At 36.5% G+C, this 18376-nt stretch overlaps 2 protein-coding genes across 2 annotated transcripts in view; both read right to left on the reverse strand.

The window, feature by feature from the left end:
• Positions 1–5345, reverse strand: part of ank1b (ankyrin 1, erythrocytic b) — a 111787-nt gene extending 106442 nt beyond the window's left edge. The window contains exon 1 of the mRNA XM_036587930.1: positions 5177–5345. Coding sequence (XP_036443823.1) covers positions 5177–5302 — 126 coding nt within the window. The 5' untranslated portion in view covers positions 5303–5345. The remainder of the gene's footprint in view (positions 1–5176) is intronic.
• Positions 5346–12383: 7038 nt separating this feature from the next.
• On the reverse strand, positions 12384–18366 carry LOC118820412. Its single transcript, XM_036588738.1, has 8 exons — positions 17716–18366; positions 17596–17625; positions 15574–15900; positions 14774–14881; positions 14630–14657; positions 14500–14540; positions 13865–13920; positions 12384–13441 (listed from the first exon to the last, which is right to left on the reverse strand). Exons 1-8 carry the CDS (start codon positions 17744–17746, stop codon positions 13241–13243), a joined length of 822 nt encoding a protein of 273 aa, XP_036444631.1. The 5' UTR covers positions 17747–18366; the 3' UTR covers positions 12384–13240.
• Positions 18367–18376: the final 10 nt, after the last annotated feature.

The following is an 18376-nucleotide window of genomic DNA, read 5'->3' on the forward strand; positions in this document are numbered from 1 at the left end:
GAGAAGAAAGCAAAGAGTTAGCTGCTACACTCTCAAAGCTAAATTTGCTTTTTCAGTCAGAACAGAGCACTGCTGAGGCTCAGCTGACCGTGCATAATGCTGGTGTTAAGGTTAGTATAAAAAGCTCCTGTGTTGGGGTAATTACTTTAAAAAAGTAATCCATTACAAGTTACTAATTACTTTACTTGAAATGCAATGGGATTATGTTACATTACTTTCTGGAAAAGGCACTCTCATTATTTTACTTCTACATTACTCTGTACTTCATGATTTCACTATATTGATAGATAATGTTGCTCTTCATAGGCATTATTTCTTAAAGCAAGTAATATTATCTGTCAGCACAGTGAGATAATTTCACATAATACAATTACGTATGTAAAGATGTCTATAAATAAGTAAAATAATCTTATAATATTCCTACAACAATCTCTAATAAATATATTGACTAATTAACATATATAATCTATATATATTGAGCCCAACTAGTTTAAAAATGTGTGTCCAGGGGGCCACATTTCTGAATTTTGACTAGAGCCCCAGAATCACTAAACCCATCATTGTGTCAGTGTCAGTGTTTTACAATGTACTCCGTAATTAATGTAGGTTAGCCGTGAACAACAACACCATCTACACACCACCAATTTCCTTCCTACTATCTGAAAATACTACTTCAGGCATCTGGATTAAGCTCAAGATTAAAAGGCTCTTCAGAGCACTAAAATGTCATTTTGCCATAGGCTTTTCTTTAAAGGAAGTGAAATTATCCAGGCAGTGTGAAATGGATCCCATACAATTTAATTACAAAATTGGTGTATAGTTCCTTTAAGGATAGTCATTAATGTTCATATATGACCAGAGATAACAGAGACTCTAAACAACGTTGTGTGTGCTACAAAATATTATTTAGAAATTAATTTCAGCAGTTTTTACATACATAACAAAGTGCTAAACAAGTACTGTAATGTTCATATGAGTATAGACACACCTTACAACTTACATCTTACAAACACCTACATCACTGCAGTAGCTGTACTAGACCTAGTCTTGTGCCTCAGGAATAAAGGATTTTATACATTTATTCAACTCTTTAAAGGGAATGGAGGAGCAACCATGAAAATTATGGTTTAAAATACACACATGCTGTTAACCACTGAAACACCATTCAAAGTAAAGATCTTACCATATTTTGATATAGAAATGAGTGAGCACTAATGTTTTTACTGCACACTGACAGTACCATAGGTCAGCTCAAAATATGATTGTCATGAAACATATTCCACAAGAATTCCACTGAAAATGTAAGTGTCCAGCCGTCAAGAGGGCTTCCCTGCCTCAAATCCATGCTCTGTCCATGGGTATATTCTTTTCTGGCATTTATTTTGTTTTTTTTTCCCAGTTTTCACACAACTTTCACACAACTGCCAATTCTACACCAGCTAGCTACCACATCTTGTTTATGTCACTGGACAGCTCAATGCATTTAGAGGAGAACACTAACTACGTCAGCTTACATACACTCGCACTTGGCATCATCGTACCCACCCAAGGAGAGAGAGGCCAATTAGGCTGTCTTGGACTCCCAGCTACAGATGGCTGTGGCATCGCCACATAATCAATTTCAAATAATTTTTTTTTTATGAATGTGAAACGTCACTAATAGCACTGCATTGGTACAAAAGGACACTCAGATATTCATAGTTTGACAAACTAGAGTTGTTGTTGTTGATGTTAGCGAACCTCTAAGCGATTAAACATGCGATGGTCGAAGAAGGCCATTAAATACTATTTTTAAGCTTTTCTTCCCTAGTCGATAACTATCAGGACTGTGTGTGTGTTTACTGCACTTTGTATTGCATTGCTGGATTAACATAAGCAGTTCAGGAGTATCAAAATTATAATTTAATGCATGCAATGTGCAGAATCATGCTGGTTATTATAAGATTGGTATAATAGTTTTGTAACTTTTGCTATATACTATGTGTGGGAAGTCTTTAACCCTAATAAAAAAATTCTAGCTAACAGTGGTATATATTCACTTTCCCACAATGAGTTTAATCCACCTAGAGCAGCAGATTTTGACTTCAAGGTTGCCTTAAGTTAAAAAAACGTAACTTTATGTATTGAGAAACGTTTGGTTACTCCACACACAAGAAGACTTCACCATTATCGGCAGTAGTTTCATTCAGTCTGTTTGACCTGTATTCACGCTACCTAAAATTAGCTTTTTCTGCTACTGACTGGAGGTGAGTTTTCCACGTGAAAGTACCAAGAACCTGCATGTTTTAAAAAAATAAATTGGTCTATTTTAAATGACCTCCAACAACGTAGTTCAGTGCAGGAGCACAGCATTTAGGAAACTATGAATATAGTTGCTCAAAACAACGTGTTTCTCTAGAGCTTGCCCAACCTCACAACAGTTGCTATGAACAAACACATTTGTGGGTGGAGCATAGATAGATATCTCTCACTCTCCATCTGTATGCATATGACTGTTAATTGCTATGGTACTGACATTCCCTCCCACCCCACCCTCGGTTCTCTGTCTGATCATGTAGTTGAGTGCTGGCACTGTTAAATGCTAGCCTGACAGATTTTGTCAGTCTCGAGGACACACAGTGGTCTCGGTGGGCTTGTCTTGTTTTCTCCAGTCACGTGTAGTGGTGGGCTGCCCTGCTCTCACTGCACCCAAAACACATCAAACAGGCTTTCCCTCAAAAAACCCAGAGAAAAAGACAGAAGCAAATGCATCGGTCTGCAAAGCACTACAACAGTGCAGCATGGTAGACATGTCTGAAAAGCGATCTCTCTTGTTCCTCGTAGCCATTTGCATATGCAGCGTAAACACACTGGTGGAAAAGCCTAATGCACAGCAGCACGCTTAGTACTGCACAGCAGCAGCCCAAAAGGCCAGTCTCCGGAGGATCATCTAAAGCAGTAGCAGCACATACACCCCTCTCTAGCTCAGCCTTCATCAAAGAGACTCCTATAACACCAGGCATAGACATTGCACGTCTGGTGATGCACTGATCATGAGCGCATATAGCAATGCTGTATGCATTCAGCTCACAGAAACACAGCTAATACGCCTCATACAGAGAGAGGGAAGATCCAGAAAGCTTGCCGGAAACAATAGAGCCCGCTGCAGACTGCTAACAGATAAGCAGAGCAGCAGCAGCTGAATACATAAAGTATGTATAACCATAGTGAATAGGCTACATAAACCATACAGTGCCATACTGAATATACTAAGCACACAGACGTATACTAAATTCATAAAGCATACAGAACCATACTGAACACAGAACCATATATAACCACAGTATAGTGAATGCCAAATGTGTACCTTTGTGAATACACACCATTCAGATTCATAGTTAACACACAGACCACACTGAACACATCCAGAACCACACTGATAACACAGACCATATGGACCCATACTGAATAAATAAATCATTCAGAACCATACTGAATATAGAACTAATACACTACCATATTGAATACATACGCCTTACAGAATCACGCTGAATACATAATCCATTCAGCCCCATACTGAGTACAGAATCTATACTGAATAGATAGACCATATAAAACCATAGTGAATACATACACCACTCTGATCCGCACTCAATACAGAACCCATACATACATACTGAATACATATACCCATTCAGAACCATACCGTATACATAACCCATACTGACTACATAGACCATTTAGAACCGAAGTGAATAAATAAACCATACAGATTCATACTGAATACAGAATCCACACAGTACCATACTGAATACAGAAATAATACAGAACCATACTGAACGCATACACTATTCAGAACCTTACTGAATACATAAACCATATGGAACCATAATAACTAAAGCACATAAACTCAATCTGAATACAGAACCCATACAAAACCTTAACGAATACATAGACCGTATGGGCCCACACAGAATAGAGAATCCATACAGAACCATACTAAAAACATAACCATACAGAACCATAATTAATACATAGCTTGTAGAGAACCATATTGAATACATAACCTATTCAGAAGCATACTGAATACATAGACCACACAGAACCATACTGATTACAGAACACTTAGAGAACCATACTGAACCCCACACAGAACCATACTGAATATAGAACCAACAAAGAACCATACTGAATACAGACACACACAGAACCATACTGAATACAGAACCCATAAAGAACTATACAGAACCATACTGAAAACAGAACCCTCAGAGAACCATACTCAATACATGACCTATGGAGAACCATACTGAGTATAGACCCATACAAAACCATAAAGAATACAGAACCCAGAGAGATCCATACTGAATACAGACCCACAGAGAAACATATTGAATATATAACCCACAGAGAACCACACTGTATATTAAACCCACAGAGAATCATACTGTATATAAAACCCACAGAGAATCATACTTAATATAGAACCCACAGAGAACCATACTGAATATATAACCCATACAGAGCCATACTGAATACAGAACCCACAGAGAACCATGCTGAATACACAAACCACACAGAACCATAGTGAATACAGACCCACACAGAACTATACTGAATACAGAACCCATATAGAACCACACTGAATACAGAACCCACACAGAGCCATACTGAATACAGAACCCATACAGAACTACAATGAATACAGAAGTCATAGGAAACCATACTGAGCACATAGCGTGTGCGGAATGGAGGGGCAGGGCATGCTGCATGTGCTGCAGATTCAGACACGCATGACATTAGCTGCAAAACCATAAAGCGAGCTGTAGTGCAAGACAGTCCTCCTAAGAGCCGAGTGGTTACTTAACCAATCTTCTCAGACATGACCCCCCCCCACCTCAACCGCCGCCCCCCTTTCCCCTCCATCCTCAGGCTGATGCTTCAGCGATGCTTCACCACAACTAATCTATGCATGTCTGCTGAATGCAACGAGCCGTATGTGTGAATGTGCGCGTGAACGCGGCGTGTTCACGCCTTTCGTTTCCCCGCAGAAGTGAAGTGATGAAGGCGCAGAGAGAAAAGGCGCGCGACCGGGGCTGTGTCTGATGAACAGGCAGAAGAAGGAGCTGAGCGGGAGGGAGGAGGCAAGGCAGCATCCCGGGTCTTTAATTATTTATTTAATGATTTATATTTTTACCTTGCGCCTGCGGTCCCTCGAGCGGTTCCTCTTCTTGATCTTCTCCTCCTCCTTCTCGCGCTGCTCCTGGGCCGCAGCCTCCGCTAGGTCCCTGTTCTTGCGAACCTGCTTGGCGGCTTGCGCCATGGTGCCGCTGCGCCCGTGTCCGCGTGAGCGCGCCTGGCCGAGGCGGTTTCCGTCCCTGTCCCTCTCCCTGACCCTGTCACTGTCCCTCTGCCTGTCCCTGCTGTCGCTGTCCCGGTCCCTGCGGCTGCCAGTGTGTTGGAGATGGCGGCGCTGCGCGCGCCTGGCTGGACAGAGCGCCCTGCTGCTCGCGGGCTAGTCCCCAGCAGCGCGCGCCACAAAAGAGCTACTGCTGCTGCCGCCTGCCTCTCATCCACGCACGAGCCTTCCCCTCCCCCCTCCTCCACTCTCTCCTTCTCTCTCTCTGTCTTTCTCTGTCTCTCTCTCGCTCTCTCCCAGCACACAACCAGTCACACAGTACTGGACTCAGCACTGAGAGGATACTGCAGCGTCTCAGCGTCTCTCTCTCTCTCTCTCTCCCTCTCTCTCTCCCTTTCTCTCTCTCTCTCTCGTCATCTGCCCTTCTTCTCCCCACAGTCGTTACTTCCCTCCACTCGTCTATTGGTATTCCTGTCTCCTCCTTTTGTGCAGAGCTCCAGAACCTGTATACAAACGCACATGAACTCTCCGGTGCACGCGCAGGCCTGACAGATGGCTTTCTGTCCATTTTGTAGGGTTTTTCATAAAGCGTTAGCATGACGTGTGAGAAGACTTCAGACTGAATATAGGATCTGTTGCCTCGTTTATAATATTCTCATTTGCATTCCACTCAAGCCACTCAGGACCTGTTCATTAGAATTTAATGTTATGCTGCTATTTGTAATGGTCTACCTATCACTTGCACTAGAGCTGGTCAATATATCGTCTGTACCGTGATATATCGTCACACAGTAACATTGCTTTTCAGTTTTAATGAAATTTTAGTGACTGGTTTGATGCATAATGAGCATTATGTTCAGCACTGGGCATATAAAGACATTATTGTATTACTAAATAAAAAGTGACATATTAAATAGGGATCCATAATGATATCATAATCTTATCGGCATTGGCAGATATTTACTTTAAAACATAGGCATCGGACAGATGTTTAGATTTGGCGGATATTTCAAACTCATATCTGATGACGTATTTATCGCACTCTGGAAGAGCAGAATGTTCAGGTGACGCTGGGTTACTGCGCTAACCTATCTGCATTTTATTCATTTTACTGCGTTTGAAACCCTTTACAGAGAAGTGGTATATTTCTCCATTATGCTCATCCAGGAAGATCAAGTCTCAATTTTTATTATTAATCTTTGTGTAATGACATTGACATATAGGTATATAAAAAATATCAGATACCCACAATTCCTATATGAATGCATCGCTGCAGTCAAAAAAATAAATTGCTGTATGAACTTTATTAAGTCAGTCATATTATATTAAGTCATATCAGTCAATGCCACACATTCTATTGAAACAAGTACTGTAGAGTCAATATACCTAGACTTTGTTACCTCAAAATTAAGTTTGATTCTTGATGGAACCACACTGAAACAACTTATTTGCAATTTACAGTTTACTTGGGTTTCATTGGAATGAAATTCTCATTGGATCAATACAAACAGTTTAAATTAACTGAAATGTACTTTCTTTCACTTTTGTTAAAGACAGTACAATTAATTTGTTTAATGTCAACATCTTTCCTAACGGTTTATTTTTTTGAGTGTAGTATGCAGAATACATTAAGAATGCATCTTGCTAAGGCACAAACAACAAATCCTGTTGTAAAATACTGTTTTTTGGGATTTTTTGGTCATTAAGATTTAAAATCGTTCATAAACAGCATTGACTGTGTTTTATGAGGCTGTATATTTTGATTTAGTGGGTAGGTATTTTAAAAGTATTTTATTTTTATTTAGTGAGTAAGTATATTAAAAGTATTCTACTAAATAATTTAATAATAATAAATAGTAAAATGAAATATTAATAAATAATTTAACAATAAATAATAATAAATAATTTACAAGCATCAGTATTCTGAATACTTTCCTTTCAAAGTGTATCATGGACTGAATACAAATACCTAATTTCTGTATTCTGAATATGTTCACTTCTATTCTGGTAACCCTGATTATATCCATGACATTACGTTAATGCCTGTGTAATGGGAGTATCCCAATTGCCAAGCGGTTTGTTTTTTTGTTTTGTTTTTTAATTCTATTTTGTGTACTTTATTCATGATGGCCAAGACTTAACAGTTAAACTCAGTCTGTCATTTGCTCAATACCTCATATTGTTTTGAAAGAACTGTTTAAAAACTAAATAAATAGTACATATCCTTTCTGTAAATGTGCTTTCTGCATGCTTGACATTTACAATACTGCTTAAGGTTTGATATCATTTTAAGAAAAAGAGATCAGAACTAAACAGTGCAATCAAAGCAAGCTATGTAAATTTAGTCATACAGTCTTTTATCATAGAGCAGCAGTATCCAGTAAGCTTTATTAATTCTTCATTACCTCTATTAATGCTAAATTAAATGTGATCTAATATGGTGGTACCATAGAACATAATTAAATTGAAGTTTATAAGCACTTCAGTATAGCGTAACTGCACTGTGGTCTTCTGGTGTTAGTTTACATGTATTTTGCACAGTTAATCTACTCAGTCTTATACTGTCACGTTCTCTGTAGCTATTATATTGTATTTAAAGTGGCACTATGTAACTTTTTGTTAAATTTGAGAGAAGTAGCATTACTGGGTCAGAAGAAAAAAAAAAAGCTAAAACATGGTGTCCATGTGCTTCTGTGAAGCTCTTTGTACAGCTCAAGGTCTGGCTCGATGTTTAAATCAACATTATACTGATGACGATATAATGAGCAAATGATTCACTGACATCCTTACAAGATGCATCCTTCACAAGTTTTGACTGAGCTCTTTTTATATATTCTCTCAACACGCTAGCAATTATCAGTTTCATCCACTAAGGGAAGGGGTCCAAAGCACAATTACATATTTCCACCAGAGAGGTCTCCAAATCCACAAAAAGTACATAATTCAGCTTTAATATTGGGCTTTGAGACCATTTGTGCTGTGTTGTAGTTGGTATTGTACTGCAGTGTCTTACTTAGTTGCACTATGTATAGTTTATGCATTCTTCACTTGTACTGTGTGATCCAGTAAACACAGGTAACCTGTGTTCTTTGCACTGAGGATCTGGAGGAATAATGACACATTGCACTGTGTACTTGTATATTGTTTGGGCGACAACAGTTCTTCTTGAGCTTGATTTTGATAAGAGAATGTTCTGTAAAGGATTGGTTTATGAATGATCTACTGAAAACCCACAGTGGAGAAGGAGACAAAGTAACATCAATGTCACTGCCTAAAATGATAAAGAATGATAAGGAGCGTGTTACTGAAAGTGAGTGAGTGACAGAAAGACAGTGAGAGAGGGAGAGAGAGTGAGAGAGAGGAACGGCAAAGTGCACTTTTCAGTGCTTTGTGATATCCCTCTTCATATTTACCCACATTTACAGTTTCAGTTTCAGTTGTTCAAAATGACGTCACATGACACGAAACAATAGAACAGAGTCTATTAACACAGGTTCCTTCAGTCCTAATGTTATGATTTAATGCATGTAACAAATGCCCCAAGAACACTAATTACAGGACATTTGGTTGAGTCACATATGCTCTAAAAGGGGTTAAGGACACTTAATCACATTGCAAGTCTCTAACCTTCGCACTCAGAAGCAGCCGCAATACAAATTGCCTTCCCCACGGAGAGTAATCTGTGGGCTGCATGACCTCAAACACATCTGTTAAGTTTATTTATGATTGTCATGGCATTGAACTGTTTGTCGTCTCAATGCCACAAAGTCAACTAGTCATTTCCACCACAATTAAAAAAAAACCCTATGGTGAACTGGAAGTTTACTCTCGTAGAGGACGATAGACTATAACTTGTCCCTGATGTCTACTAATAACATCTGGATGGGTTAACATACAAAAAAAGTTGTAAATAACTTTTATATGACCATTTTCCAACCTCTCTTTATCCCTTAGAATTATACAGCCTGCTTTTGTTATTTTGCCTTTAAGATAGATATATGTAAAGGAGCTCTGTTCTGGCTGCCTCGTATTGTGCCTTATTCCAGAAGTAGTCCAGGCTGTAACACTCCTTATAACTTCAATGTGAAAGGGGCGGGGAAAGCAGCTGTTGTTTGAATTGGCATATTGTTGCTGTGGGGACAAAAACATCATATTTCCATTTTTGTTGCGTTTTTTTTATAACATAATTTGAAAACAAAAGGTGCCATTTACATGTGAAAATTTCATAATAGATGGACTAATAAAAATAGTTTAAAATCACTTTTTACATTAACCTCGTAATCATTTAAGCAATTATAAATTAAGAGTGTTTGCTCCTTCTCCTGGAAAGTTAGCATTTTGAAAGTACAAGGGTTGGTTTCAAAAGCAGTGATATATGTTAGGGTTTTAGTTTTTATGACATCACAAACACAACAATATTTAAAATGGGGGCTGTTGCTCCATGTGTGATATGTGCTCTTTAAAGCTGCATTCCAACTGTCAAAAAAACATTCAATATTCAACATGTGTAATCAACAAAACTCAAAATATCTAATCATTCCAAGTTTGTCGAGTCTACTGTTCTACTTATATTCAGAAGCTGGGGCCGAATTCATGAAAGCTTTCTTTAAAAAAAAAACTTGCAGAGGTTCCTAAGACAAACACTGAAAAGTTCGTAACAATGTTTTTAAATGCAATTCTCGAAAAAAAACTTCTCAAATATTCTCTTAAGATAATAATAATACAATTTCATTAAGAAGCTCTTCATTGTTTTCTTATGTATGCTATGTTGCATTTGGCCGTGTATCAAAAATTATGCAAGATATGTTTTAAATTTGTGTTGTTACTTCTGTCATTTAGTTTAATTCGCTCAGAGGAGCAAAATGGAGTAAAAACAACAAACCAAGCGCTTAAAAAATTTTAGCAAACAAGAACTAGAGGTGATGGTGGAAGAAACAGCCAACAGGAAAAGAATTCCCATTGGAAAATATGATAATTGTCGGGTGATGGACGAGGATGGGCAAGAGTATTAGAGGCAGTGTCCGTGATAAATGTAGACACTGACCTTGACAACTCAAGGTTAAGAAAACATTTAAGAACACAATATTTTCAATTATACCACTTGTTCTTAGAATTGTTTTTAAGAACACAGTTAAAAGAAAATAAAATAATTCTTTAGAAGTTATTTGAAAAATAAAAATTTCTCATAACTTTTTTCTTTAAAAAGAAGTTAAGAAAAAACACATTTAAGAAGATTTTCTTTCCTAAGACACTTTAGTGAATAAGGCCCTTGATGTCTAAAGAACTTCTGCTGACATTTTTAAATTAGACTGTATGAGCACTGCTCTTCATGGACAGCTGCATACAGCAACAATAGGTGCTACTAAATGTGACAAAGCAGGTGAAATACTACATGCTTCAGGAAGAGAGCGCTAACAGCAGAGAGTGAGCTGGTGTTGATAGTTATACACTCTTCCTTTTCTTCCTGTTCTGAAGTCATTTGTGGACAGAAGCACAACCAGCAGCAGACCACAACAAGGTTATATATTGCTCCTTTAATAGGAATCAGTGTGAGCCACAGCCTCTGTTCCTGCAACCAATCAGAACACTTTCACACATTCACACTCACAGACACTTGGGGAATTACAGAATAACGCCATCTACTGGCTGTTTCATAATACAACTGCTGGCTTGGGTTTCAAAAGGAATCCAAAGTAGAAGAAATTAACGAATAGTCAACATTTTAAAAATGCTTGATATGATGAAAAGGTAGTCAGTTTATTCGCTTGATTAACTTCAAAACAAGTCCAGAGGCTGATTTAAGTTAATGCGAAACGCATGTTTAAAAAGCTCAGTCGTTCTCTTTGCAGCTCAGAATGGTTCCTTTACATAGCAATGCTGAAAGAATTGTAGGTGAACTCAAAGCTGAGGCAATCAAAATGATGTTTGAATTAACTTATATAGAAGATCAACAAAAACACTCCTTAACATCAAGGTCCATATTATTTGCATGGACATTAGGTCAGAGTTTATTAGAACTATCAGTTCTGTAAATCTCAACCCACATTTCAGCCACAATGACAGTGTCACCTCTGTGTTCTCTCAATTCAACTGCATTAATTCATCTACAGAAGACAAATCTAAATATATAACTGTGCACATCCACCGATGCTCCCTCAAAACCATTCTCACAGATCAGGTAACAAACAATAACAAAGACACATTAAGTACAAGAATGACTTGGAGTGTCTGAAATGGAATAAATCACAATCAATAAAATGGAATAAGACTGAACTAAATTGTATACATTTCAAGATACATTTGTTCGAAAATACATTTGTTAAATAACAGTTAAAGTGTTAACTCTGAAAAAATAAGTCTTGTTTGGGGAATAAATTGCCTCTCAATGCCCTGTATGTACCTCTCCACCATGAATGTGTCTTTAGACAACATTTGTAATGTTTTATCATATCAGATTTTTTGTAAATATATGCTTATTCTGAAGTTGATGCCTGCAACATGTTCCAAAAAAGTTGGGAAAAGGGGAAATTTAAGAGAAGAAACATTGTAAAATGTTCAAAAAATCTTTGACATCTTGGGTATAAAATGAGCATTCAGGTAAAGTCTAGTCCTTTTTAAGTGAGAATGGGATGAGGCTTGCCACTTGCCAAAAATGCATCAGCAAAAACAGTTTAAATGTAAAAATACAGTATAAAAATAATGTCCCTCAGTTAGTCCAACAAAACACACTAGTCATTGCTTTCTGTTTCTATTATCATTTCACACACTGTCCCAACTGTTTTGGAATTAGGTACATTTTACTGTAAAAAAACAGACCATGTTTATAAAAGGCCATTCTTGAACTTTGAAATCTTATGAGTTCCTATTGAAAAACTGAGTGGGCTTTTGAGCTTATGGTGCAGATAGAGGCCAGTAAGAAACAATATTTCAGTAAACCACAGCTTTTTTCTAAAGCATATGGGACTTGGATCACATCATCTGGAATTTGATTGGACAACATGATCTGGTGATCTCAGGAGAGTGTGTCTACACCAGCCCTTGGAGTTCCAAAGAGGAGGAAAATGTTGAAATTAATACAGACCAATGGTTCAAGTTTTATAAATGTATTTTTAATAATCAAAAACTGATTACAGAGAGTTTTCTCCTTTCCCCTTGATTGATCAGCAATGAAAAAATACAGCAAAAATCAACCATAAGTCAGAAAAGATGTTCTCTGTGCACAAGAACTCCAGAGAATTTCAGGTGAAAATAAAACCTGTATTAACCAGGTTCAATAGACAGGTTACTAAAGGTCAATAAGATCTCAATAACATTTTTCTACATCATTCGCACACAGTTGCTGCCTTTTACATTGCGTGAACATTTCATGATGAATAGACCAATAAAAATGCTTCCAAATTTCTTTTGGAAAAATCTAATTTAAAATCTCATTACAATAACTCACATTACAAATTAAGAATGCTTTTACCTTCTCCTGTAAAGTTACAATTTTTGAGATACACAGTTTTGTTTAGACAGAGATAATATTCTTGTTCAATCTTTGAAGATATGTACATGTTAAGATACAAATTATGTCAGTAATACATGAAATAACAGGCCTCAATAGAAAAAAAGAAACATTATAGAGATAGTTATATGTAACTAAAGATCAGATAAATGTAATACAGCAGAAAAGGCTCACAATTTCTTTTTTATATAAAGTGTATACAGATCTGTTTTGCACAAATCATTTTATCTTCCTTAATGTCACAATGGCTTTTTCCTCAATATTTCACTACTTTATCACTGACAATTAATTTACTCCACAAACTTCCTCTGTTTAGGCCTTCATTAAACAAATTACACATCATCTCCAGACAGAAATCTCCAGATCTGTTTCCTGTTTGAATACATACACTGAAGTTATATAGAGTCAAAGCCCTCATCTTTACCAGCATCATCAGTGTTATCAACAGCATCTAAATTTTGCTTTGACTGCTGTTTGTTAGTATCCGGCGTATTTATGACCACTGTGGCGTATTCCGTCCTTTGCTCGAACGTGATGGAGCGAGCACAGTTTTCAGGGTGGATCACTGTGGCGTAGCACAGCTCGTCTTCAGCTACCTGTAAAACAGACAATCAATTAGAACTTAGAAAACAGTCACAGACTTATTTTAAAATTCAAACTGTGATTTGGGCTTTTTAAAACAACCCATAATGTGGAAAACTGAATTTTCCTCACTGTTTTAAAATAGAAGAGTTTGATATACTATGTGAACACTGATAAAATCAGTCAAGATGTACCATTCACTCCCCAGTCCTTAAAGTCTATCTATGGAAACTAAGCTGAAACAACTGAATTCACTGTTTTCCTGATGTAATGAGATCCAATGCGTTTACAGATTTGTACCTACAGAAGTTTAGGCCACCTATATTTTTGGTAAATGAAACCTCACAAACATTATAAGTGGACCTCAGGTGAAAAATAAACAAATACAAGAAAAATAGATCATGTGGGCTCTTTAAGAGAAAGGTTTGCAGTGTTACCTTTGCCTCTTTTTCGTCCTCATCTTCTTCAGGTGCAGAATCTGCATCATAACCCTCTAACATACATTTAAAAGGGAAGAAAAACATACATTAACATGCTGTACCTAAAAAATTTACTGTACAATCATAAACAACATAGAGTGGCACTTTGCTTCTTCATAGAATCTGAGCGTTTGAGGTATGTTTACATAAAGTGCCATTCATTTTACTACAGTCATCACACTGAGACTATAACTGCCATGTTCTGATGTAACTTATAAACAGGGTAGTAGATACATTTAATGTTAACGTTTAATGATAATGCTTTTACTCATATTCAAGTGTATTAGTGAGCACTTTTTACTCAGCTATATTTAAGTATTGAGTAACTTTTAGAACTGCAGTGGCACCTATCAGCATAGGCAGTGAAGTATATCAGGCTCTATTTTTGTATTTCCTGTAGTCTTAAAATGATTAGGCTCAAAGGTCAAAGGTTTGACCGATTACAAACATTACAGATGCTGTTACCAAAGTACTGAACATAATGAGAATAATGAAATCTAGCACATAAAAAGAATTAAGTAAGTGAATGTTAATGACTTATGTAGCTGGTAGCTACTGTACAGACATGAACACCAAACAATATCCAGACTTACTTAGCTTATGATTATCTCTTTTGCCTTCCAGAGCTTTGCCACTAAACAGATGAGAGGAGACAGGAAAATAAAAGTATAATTATAAGAAATATTATATTTAGAGTAAATTCATCCTTGAAACACCACTGACCTTCTGATACGATAGGCCTTTCTGCTTCCTAAACAAAAGATATGACAATATTGATTATACACTGACTATATTAAATAACTTCAGAAAAACAATAGTTTTAACCATTATATCAATCCAAAACTAGTGGTACTGAGTGCATCATACCTTTTGTGGATATGCTGATGATGCATGTTATGCAGAGAGAGGCCAAAGAGAGGACGATAAGAGAGCCTAACACACCCAGTGCAAAGACAGCGTATGACATCGGTAGACCTATAAAACACAAGTGATTACTACTACTACAAATAATAATACTACTCAAATGACATGTTTTGTTGATCGTCTAAGTGAAAATACATTATCACAGCCTCTACAGAGAACACACTTCTGCATATTTTAATGCACAATAACTATTTATTTGCTGAACTTAACATTTTGGGGGAAAAAAAAATAAAACGAGGCCTGTGCAAAAGTTATGGCACATTACATTTTGTGTTTTATTTTTTCCAATATGGTAAACTCAGCAAATAAATAGAAATAGTGCATTAAATTCTGAAGAAAAATGCCATACTTAAGTTCTCTGTAGAGGATGTGTTAAGTTATTTTCACTTCAATCAAAAAAGCATGTTAATTTAACCGGGGGTATTCACAGATTGTATAGGGCTGGTTGTCATGGATATACAGGATTTGATGATTTTCCATGGAAAGGAAAATATAGTCCATGACTAGGCTTTAAAAGACCTTGTTTGAGAAAGATGCTATGCTAATAAAATGCTCTGGAGCAATTATTCCCTTAAGAATTTTATAGTACAAATCGAGTTTGAGTTTTTTTAAAGGAACCATCCACTGAAATGTTCTTTAGGAGTAAAAGGTTCTTCAGACATCATCCCAAAGAACCCCTTTTGACATCTTCAAGAGTGTAGAATGTTTGAAAGAAATGTGTAATTAACGTTAAATATTCTTACTTATTCTCCACACCACTATCATTTCTTTCTTGCTGTTATTGTTTTCAGTCCCGTTTGTCACAATACAGTATACGTGTATCTTTGTCCTGATTCCATCCGTCTGTAGAGCTCCAGATCCTAACAGTTTATCTCCACTCATGTCGAGGACACACTGCTGGCTTTGAGAGATGTTAATTTCACATGTTGATTTGGTAAGACAGCCGTAGAAAGAACACGGCAGATTATGATGTGGTGAAGTTAGACATGTGAGCCTGATCTGGTCAACGAGAGTCATCTCTTTCAGACTGACGGAGATACTGGGGTCCTGGTGAGCTGCACCATTGTCACCTGCTCAAAAGGGAAATGACAAAGTTAAGGTTAATGTTAAAAAACATTACAAAACTGAATTTATGACTTTTTGTTTTAGCTGTTCTCAGTGCTGGCCCTGTAGTTTAGGTCCCTGATTAAACAAATCAAGTATGTTACAGCACTTAAATGTTCAGGGCAGAGGTCAAGAACTAGCATTGAGAAACAGTTTAAATCATAGCATTTTTGCTGAGCAAATTTAGGGAGGTACAAATAACTTCTAGTAATTCCACTAGAATTGTTAAAGCTCTTCATTAACAGTGCTACTATTGTTAAAGTAAATATTTATTTAGGAATAATGATGATGATGATGATGAAGATGATGATTGTTATTATTATTATTATTATTATTATTATTACTACACATTTTTAAATCCCATTGAGGAACTTACATTATTTCATATACCAATATTAACTTGCATACATGCACACATTTACCAATCCACAGTGTTTTTAAAGTCACTTGTAAGTAGGAACATAGCCACATATACAGTTTCTTATATGGTGTTCTATTCTGATGTCAAGATTTAATTTGATTTTTTTGATATTTTATGTGCTTGTATGTTTTAATTCTAAAAAGTTTTAATTATATACTACACAGACTGATTTGGCCCAGAAAAAAACAAACTTTACTGCAAACCCAAATACTGCATGATAGAAAGTCGTTCTGTAAATTACTGATCTTATAAAACAAATAAATACAGTAGTATACAAAAGTTTGAACACCCACAGTTAAAGTACATATTTTGTTGATTTTGTTGAAGTGAAAATAAGTTACACATTCTTTACAGGGAACAAACTTAAATGTGGCACTTTTCTGACAATTTTAATGCACAATTTCTATTTATCTGTTGAGTTCAACATATTGGAAAAAGTTAAACATCAAATATTGTATGTGTTATGACTTCTGCACAGGCCATATTTTATGTAGCATTTTCTACCAATATGTTAAATCCAGCAAATTAACAACAAAGCATGTCAACTGACCATGTATGCCCAAACTTTTGCATAATACTGTAGATTAAAAAACTCACGGAGATTAAAAAAATCTTTTATTGAAATGTCCTAGTGTTATTATTGCCATAAAAACAAATAACACATTACAAAACATAAACAGAAAAATCAATAATCAACAACCCTCCTCTCAAATGTACTTCAAAAAAAAAAGAGGGACAGCCAGAGTCCCATTGTTACTTCCTTATGGTCCACAAAAGACCAGTGAACATAAAACGATCAGGAATAAGTAGATCATATGGAAAATCCCTAGTCCTAGTTCAGCTAAGGTTCGCAAGCACTTTTCAAACAAAGGCTCCCCTAGTGTCAGAAGATGGGATGCACCCAGGCGCATAATTGATGCACTGACAATTGTTTCTACGAGAGTCTGCAAATGAGATACCTTCAGATAAGACCATGAGACATACTGGTGAAAGCTTTACAGATCTGTATTTGTAGTGTATTTGTTGTTTTATTTTCAATTTTTTTAAACTGCATTAAAATCATTATTTCCATGTTTTGTAAATACTGTAATTTTATTACTGTAACCCTGTAATTTCCTTTGTGATTCATAACATTTAGATCTACATATCTTTCGACTAGGTTAACATTAGTGATCAGTCCCTTCTTAGAAAACTATGACAAATAAGAAGAGTACATGAATCAAAACTAAGTTTCACTTACCTGCATTTAGCAGCATGACTGCAACTCCCACTGAAAGGTAAATAATCTCACTTTTAAACTGATTACAATAAATAGTTTAAACCACCAGTTCAAAACTGGAAAATCATATTAAATACTTACATAATATACATTGGTACATCTGACGGATCATGACTGACAGTGTGAGAGAGAAGACAGCATCTTGTATGTAAACTAGATACAAGAGGAACTGAAACAGGATGTATGGAAATAAGTCTTATGGACTGTTTCACTATTTTACGCCTTACTCATGTTGGGCATGCTGGCCACAGGTTTTCAAGAAAAAGGATGAAAGATTCTAATTAAAAATGTCATCTATTGACTTGAAACCAATATAAAATCTCTTAAAAAAAGAACTGAGGAAAACATATCCTCAAAACACATTTATAATAGACGTCAACGCACCTGCCCAGTGCCTTCCAAACTCATTTCAAAGGTTTTCTGTCCTTTCTGTCCTCAAAATTATTGCCAATGGTAACTGACTGTATGCTACAGACCCAGCAGATAGAGGTTACATTGAAAAACAATGGAGCACTCCTTTGAATATATTGTAGACTGATCACTGACCAAATTACATTTAGATGCAATCATGTTGAGCCTCAGTGATGTTACAAACTTTACACAGATGTGTAGTTATCACAGGAAGTCATGGACCACTAAGCATGTTTGTAAGAGAAGAGAAACAGGCACTATTATCTTCCATAGTGTCTTGTCGACAGTAAGATTTAATCTCCCTCGAGGGGTCTGTGGGGGGTGGAGGGGC

Source organism: Colossoma macropomum, unplaced genomic scaffold, assembly GCF_904425465.1.
Source record: "Colossoma macropomum unplaced genomic scaffold, Colossoma_macropomum, whole genome shotgun sequence".
Classification (NCBI taxonomy): domain Eukaryota; kingdom Metazoa; phylum Chordata; class Actinopteri; order Characiformes; family Serrasalmidae; genus Colossoma; species Colossoma macropomum.

Bases quoted from the DNA above. Each gene is read 5' to 3' on its own strand.
- LOC118820412 (XM_036588738.1), bottom strand. From the start codon at position 17,746: ATGATCCGTCAGATGTACCAATGTATATTAT. The intron at 14,658-14,773 runs GTATGATGCACT...TCTTTTGTTTAG, and splicing joins CATCAGCATATCCACAAAAG to GAAGCAGAAAGGCCTATCGT. The intron at 13,442-13,864 runs GTAACACTGCAA...TCTGTTTTACAG, and splicing joins AGGACGAAAAAGAGGCAAAG to GTAGCTGAAGACGAGCTGTG.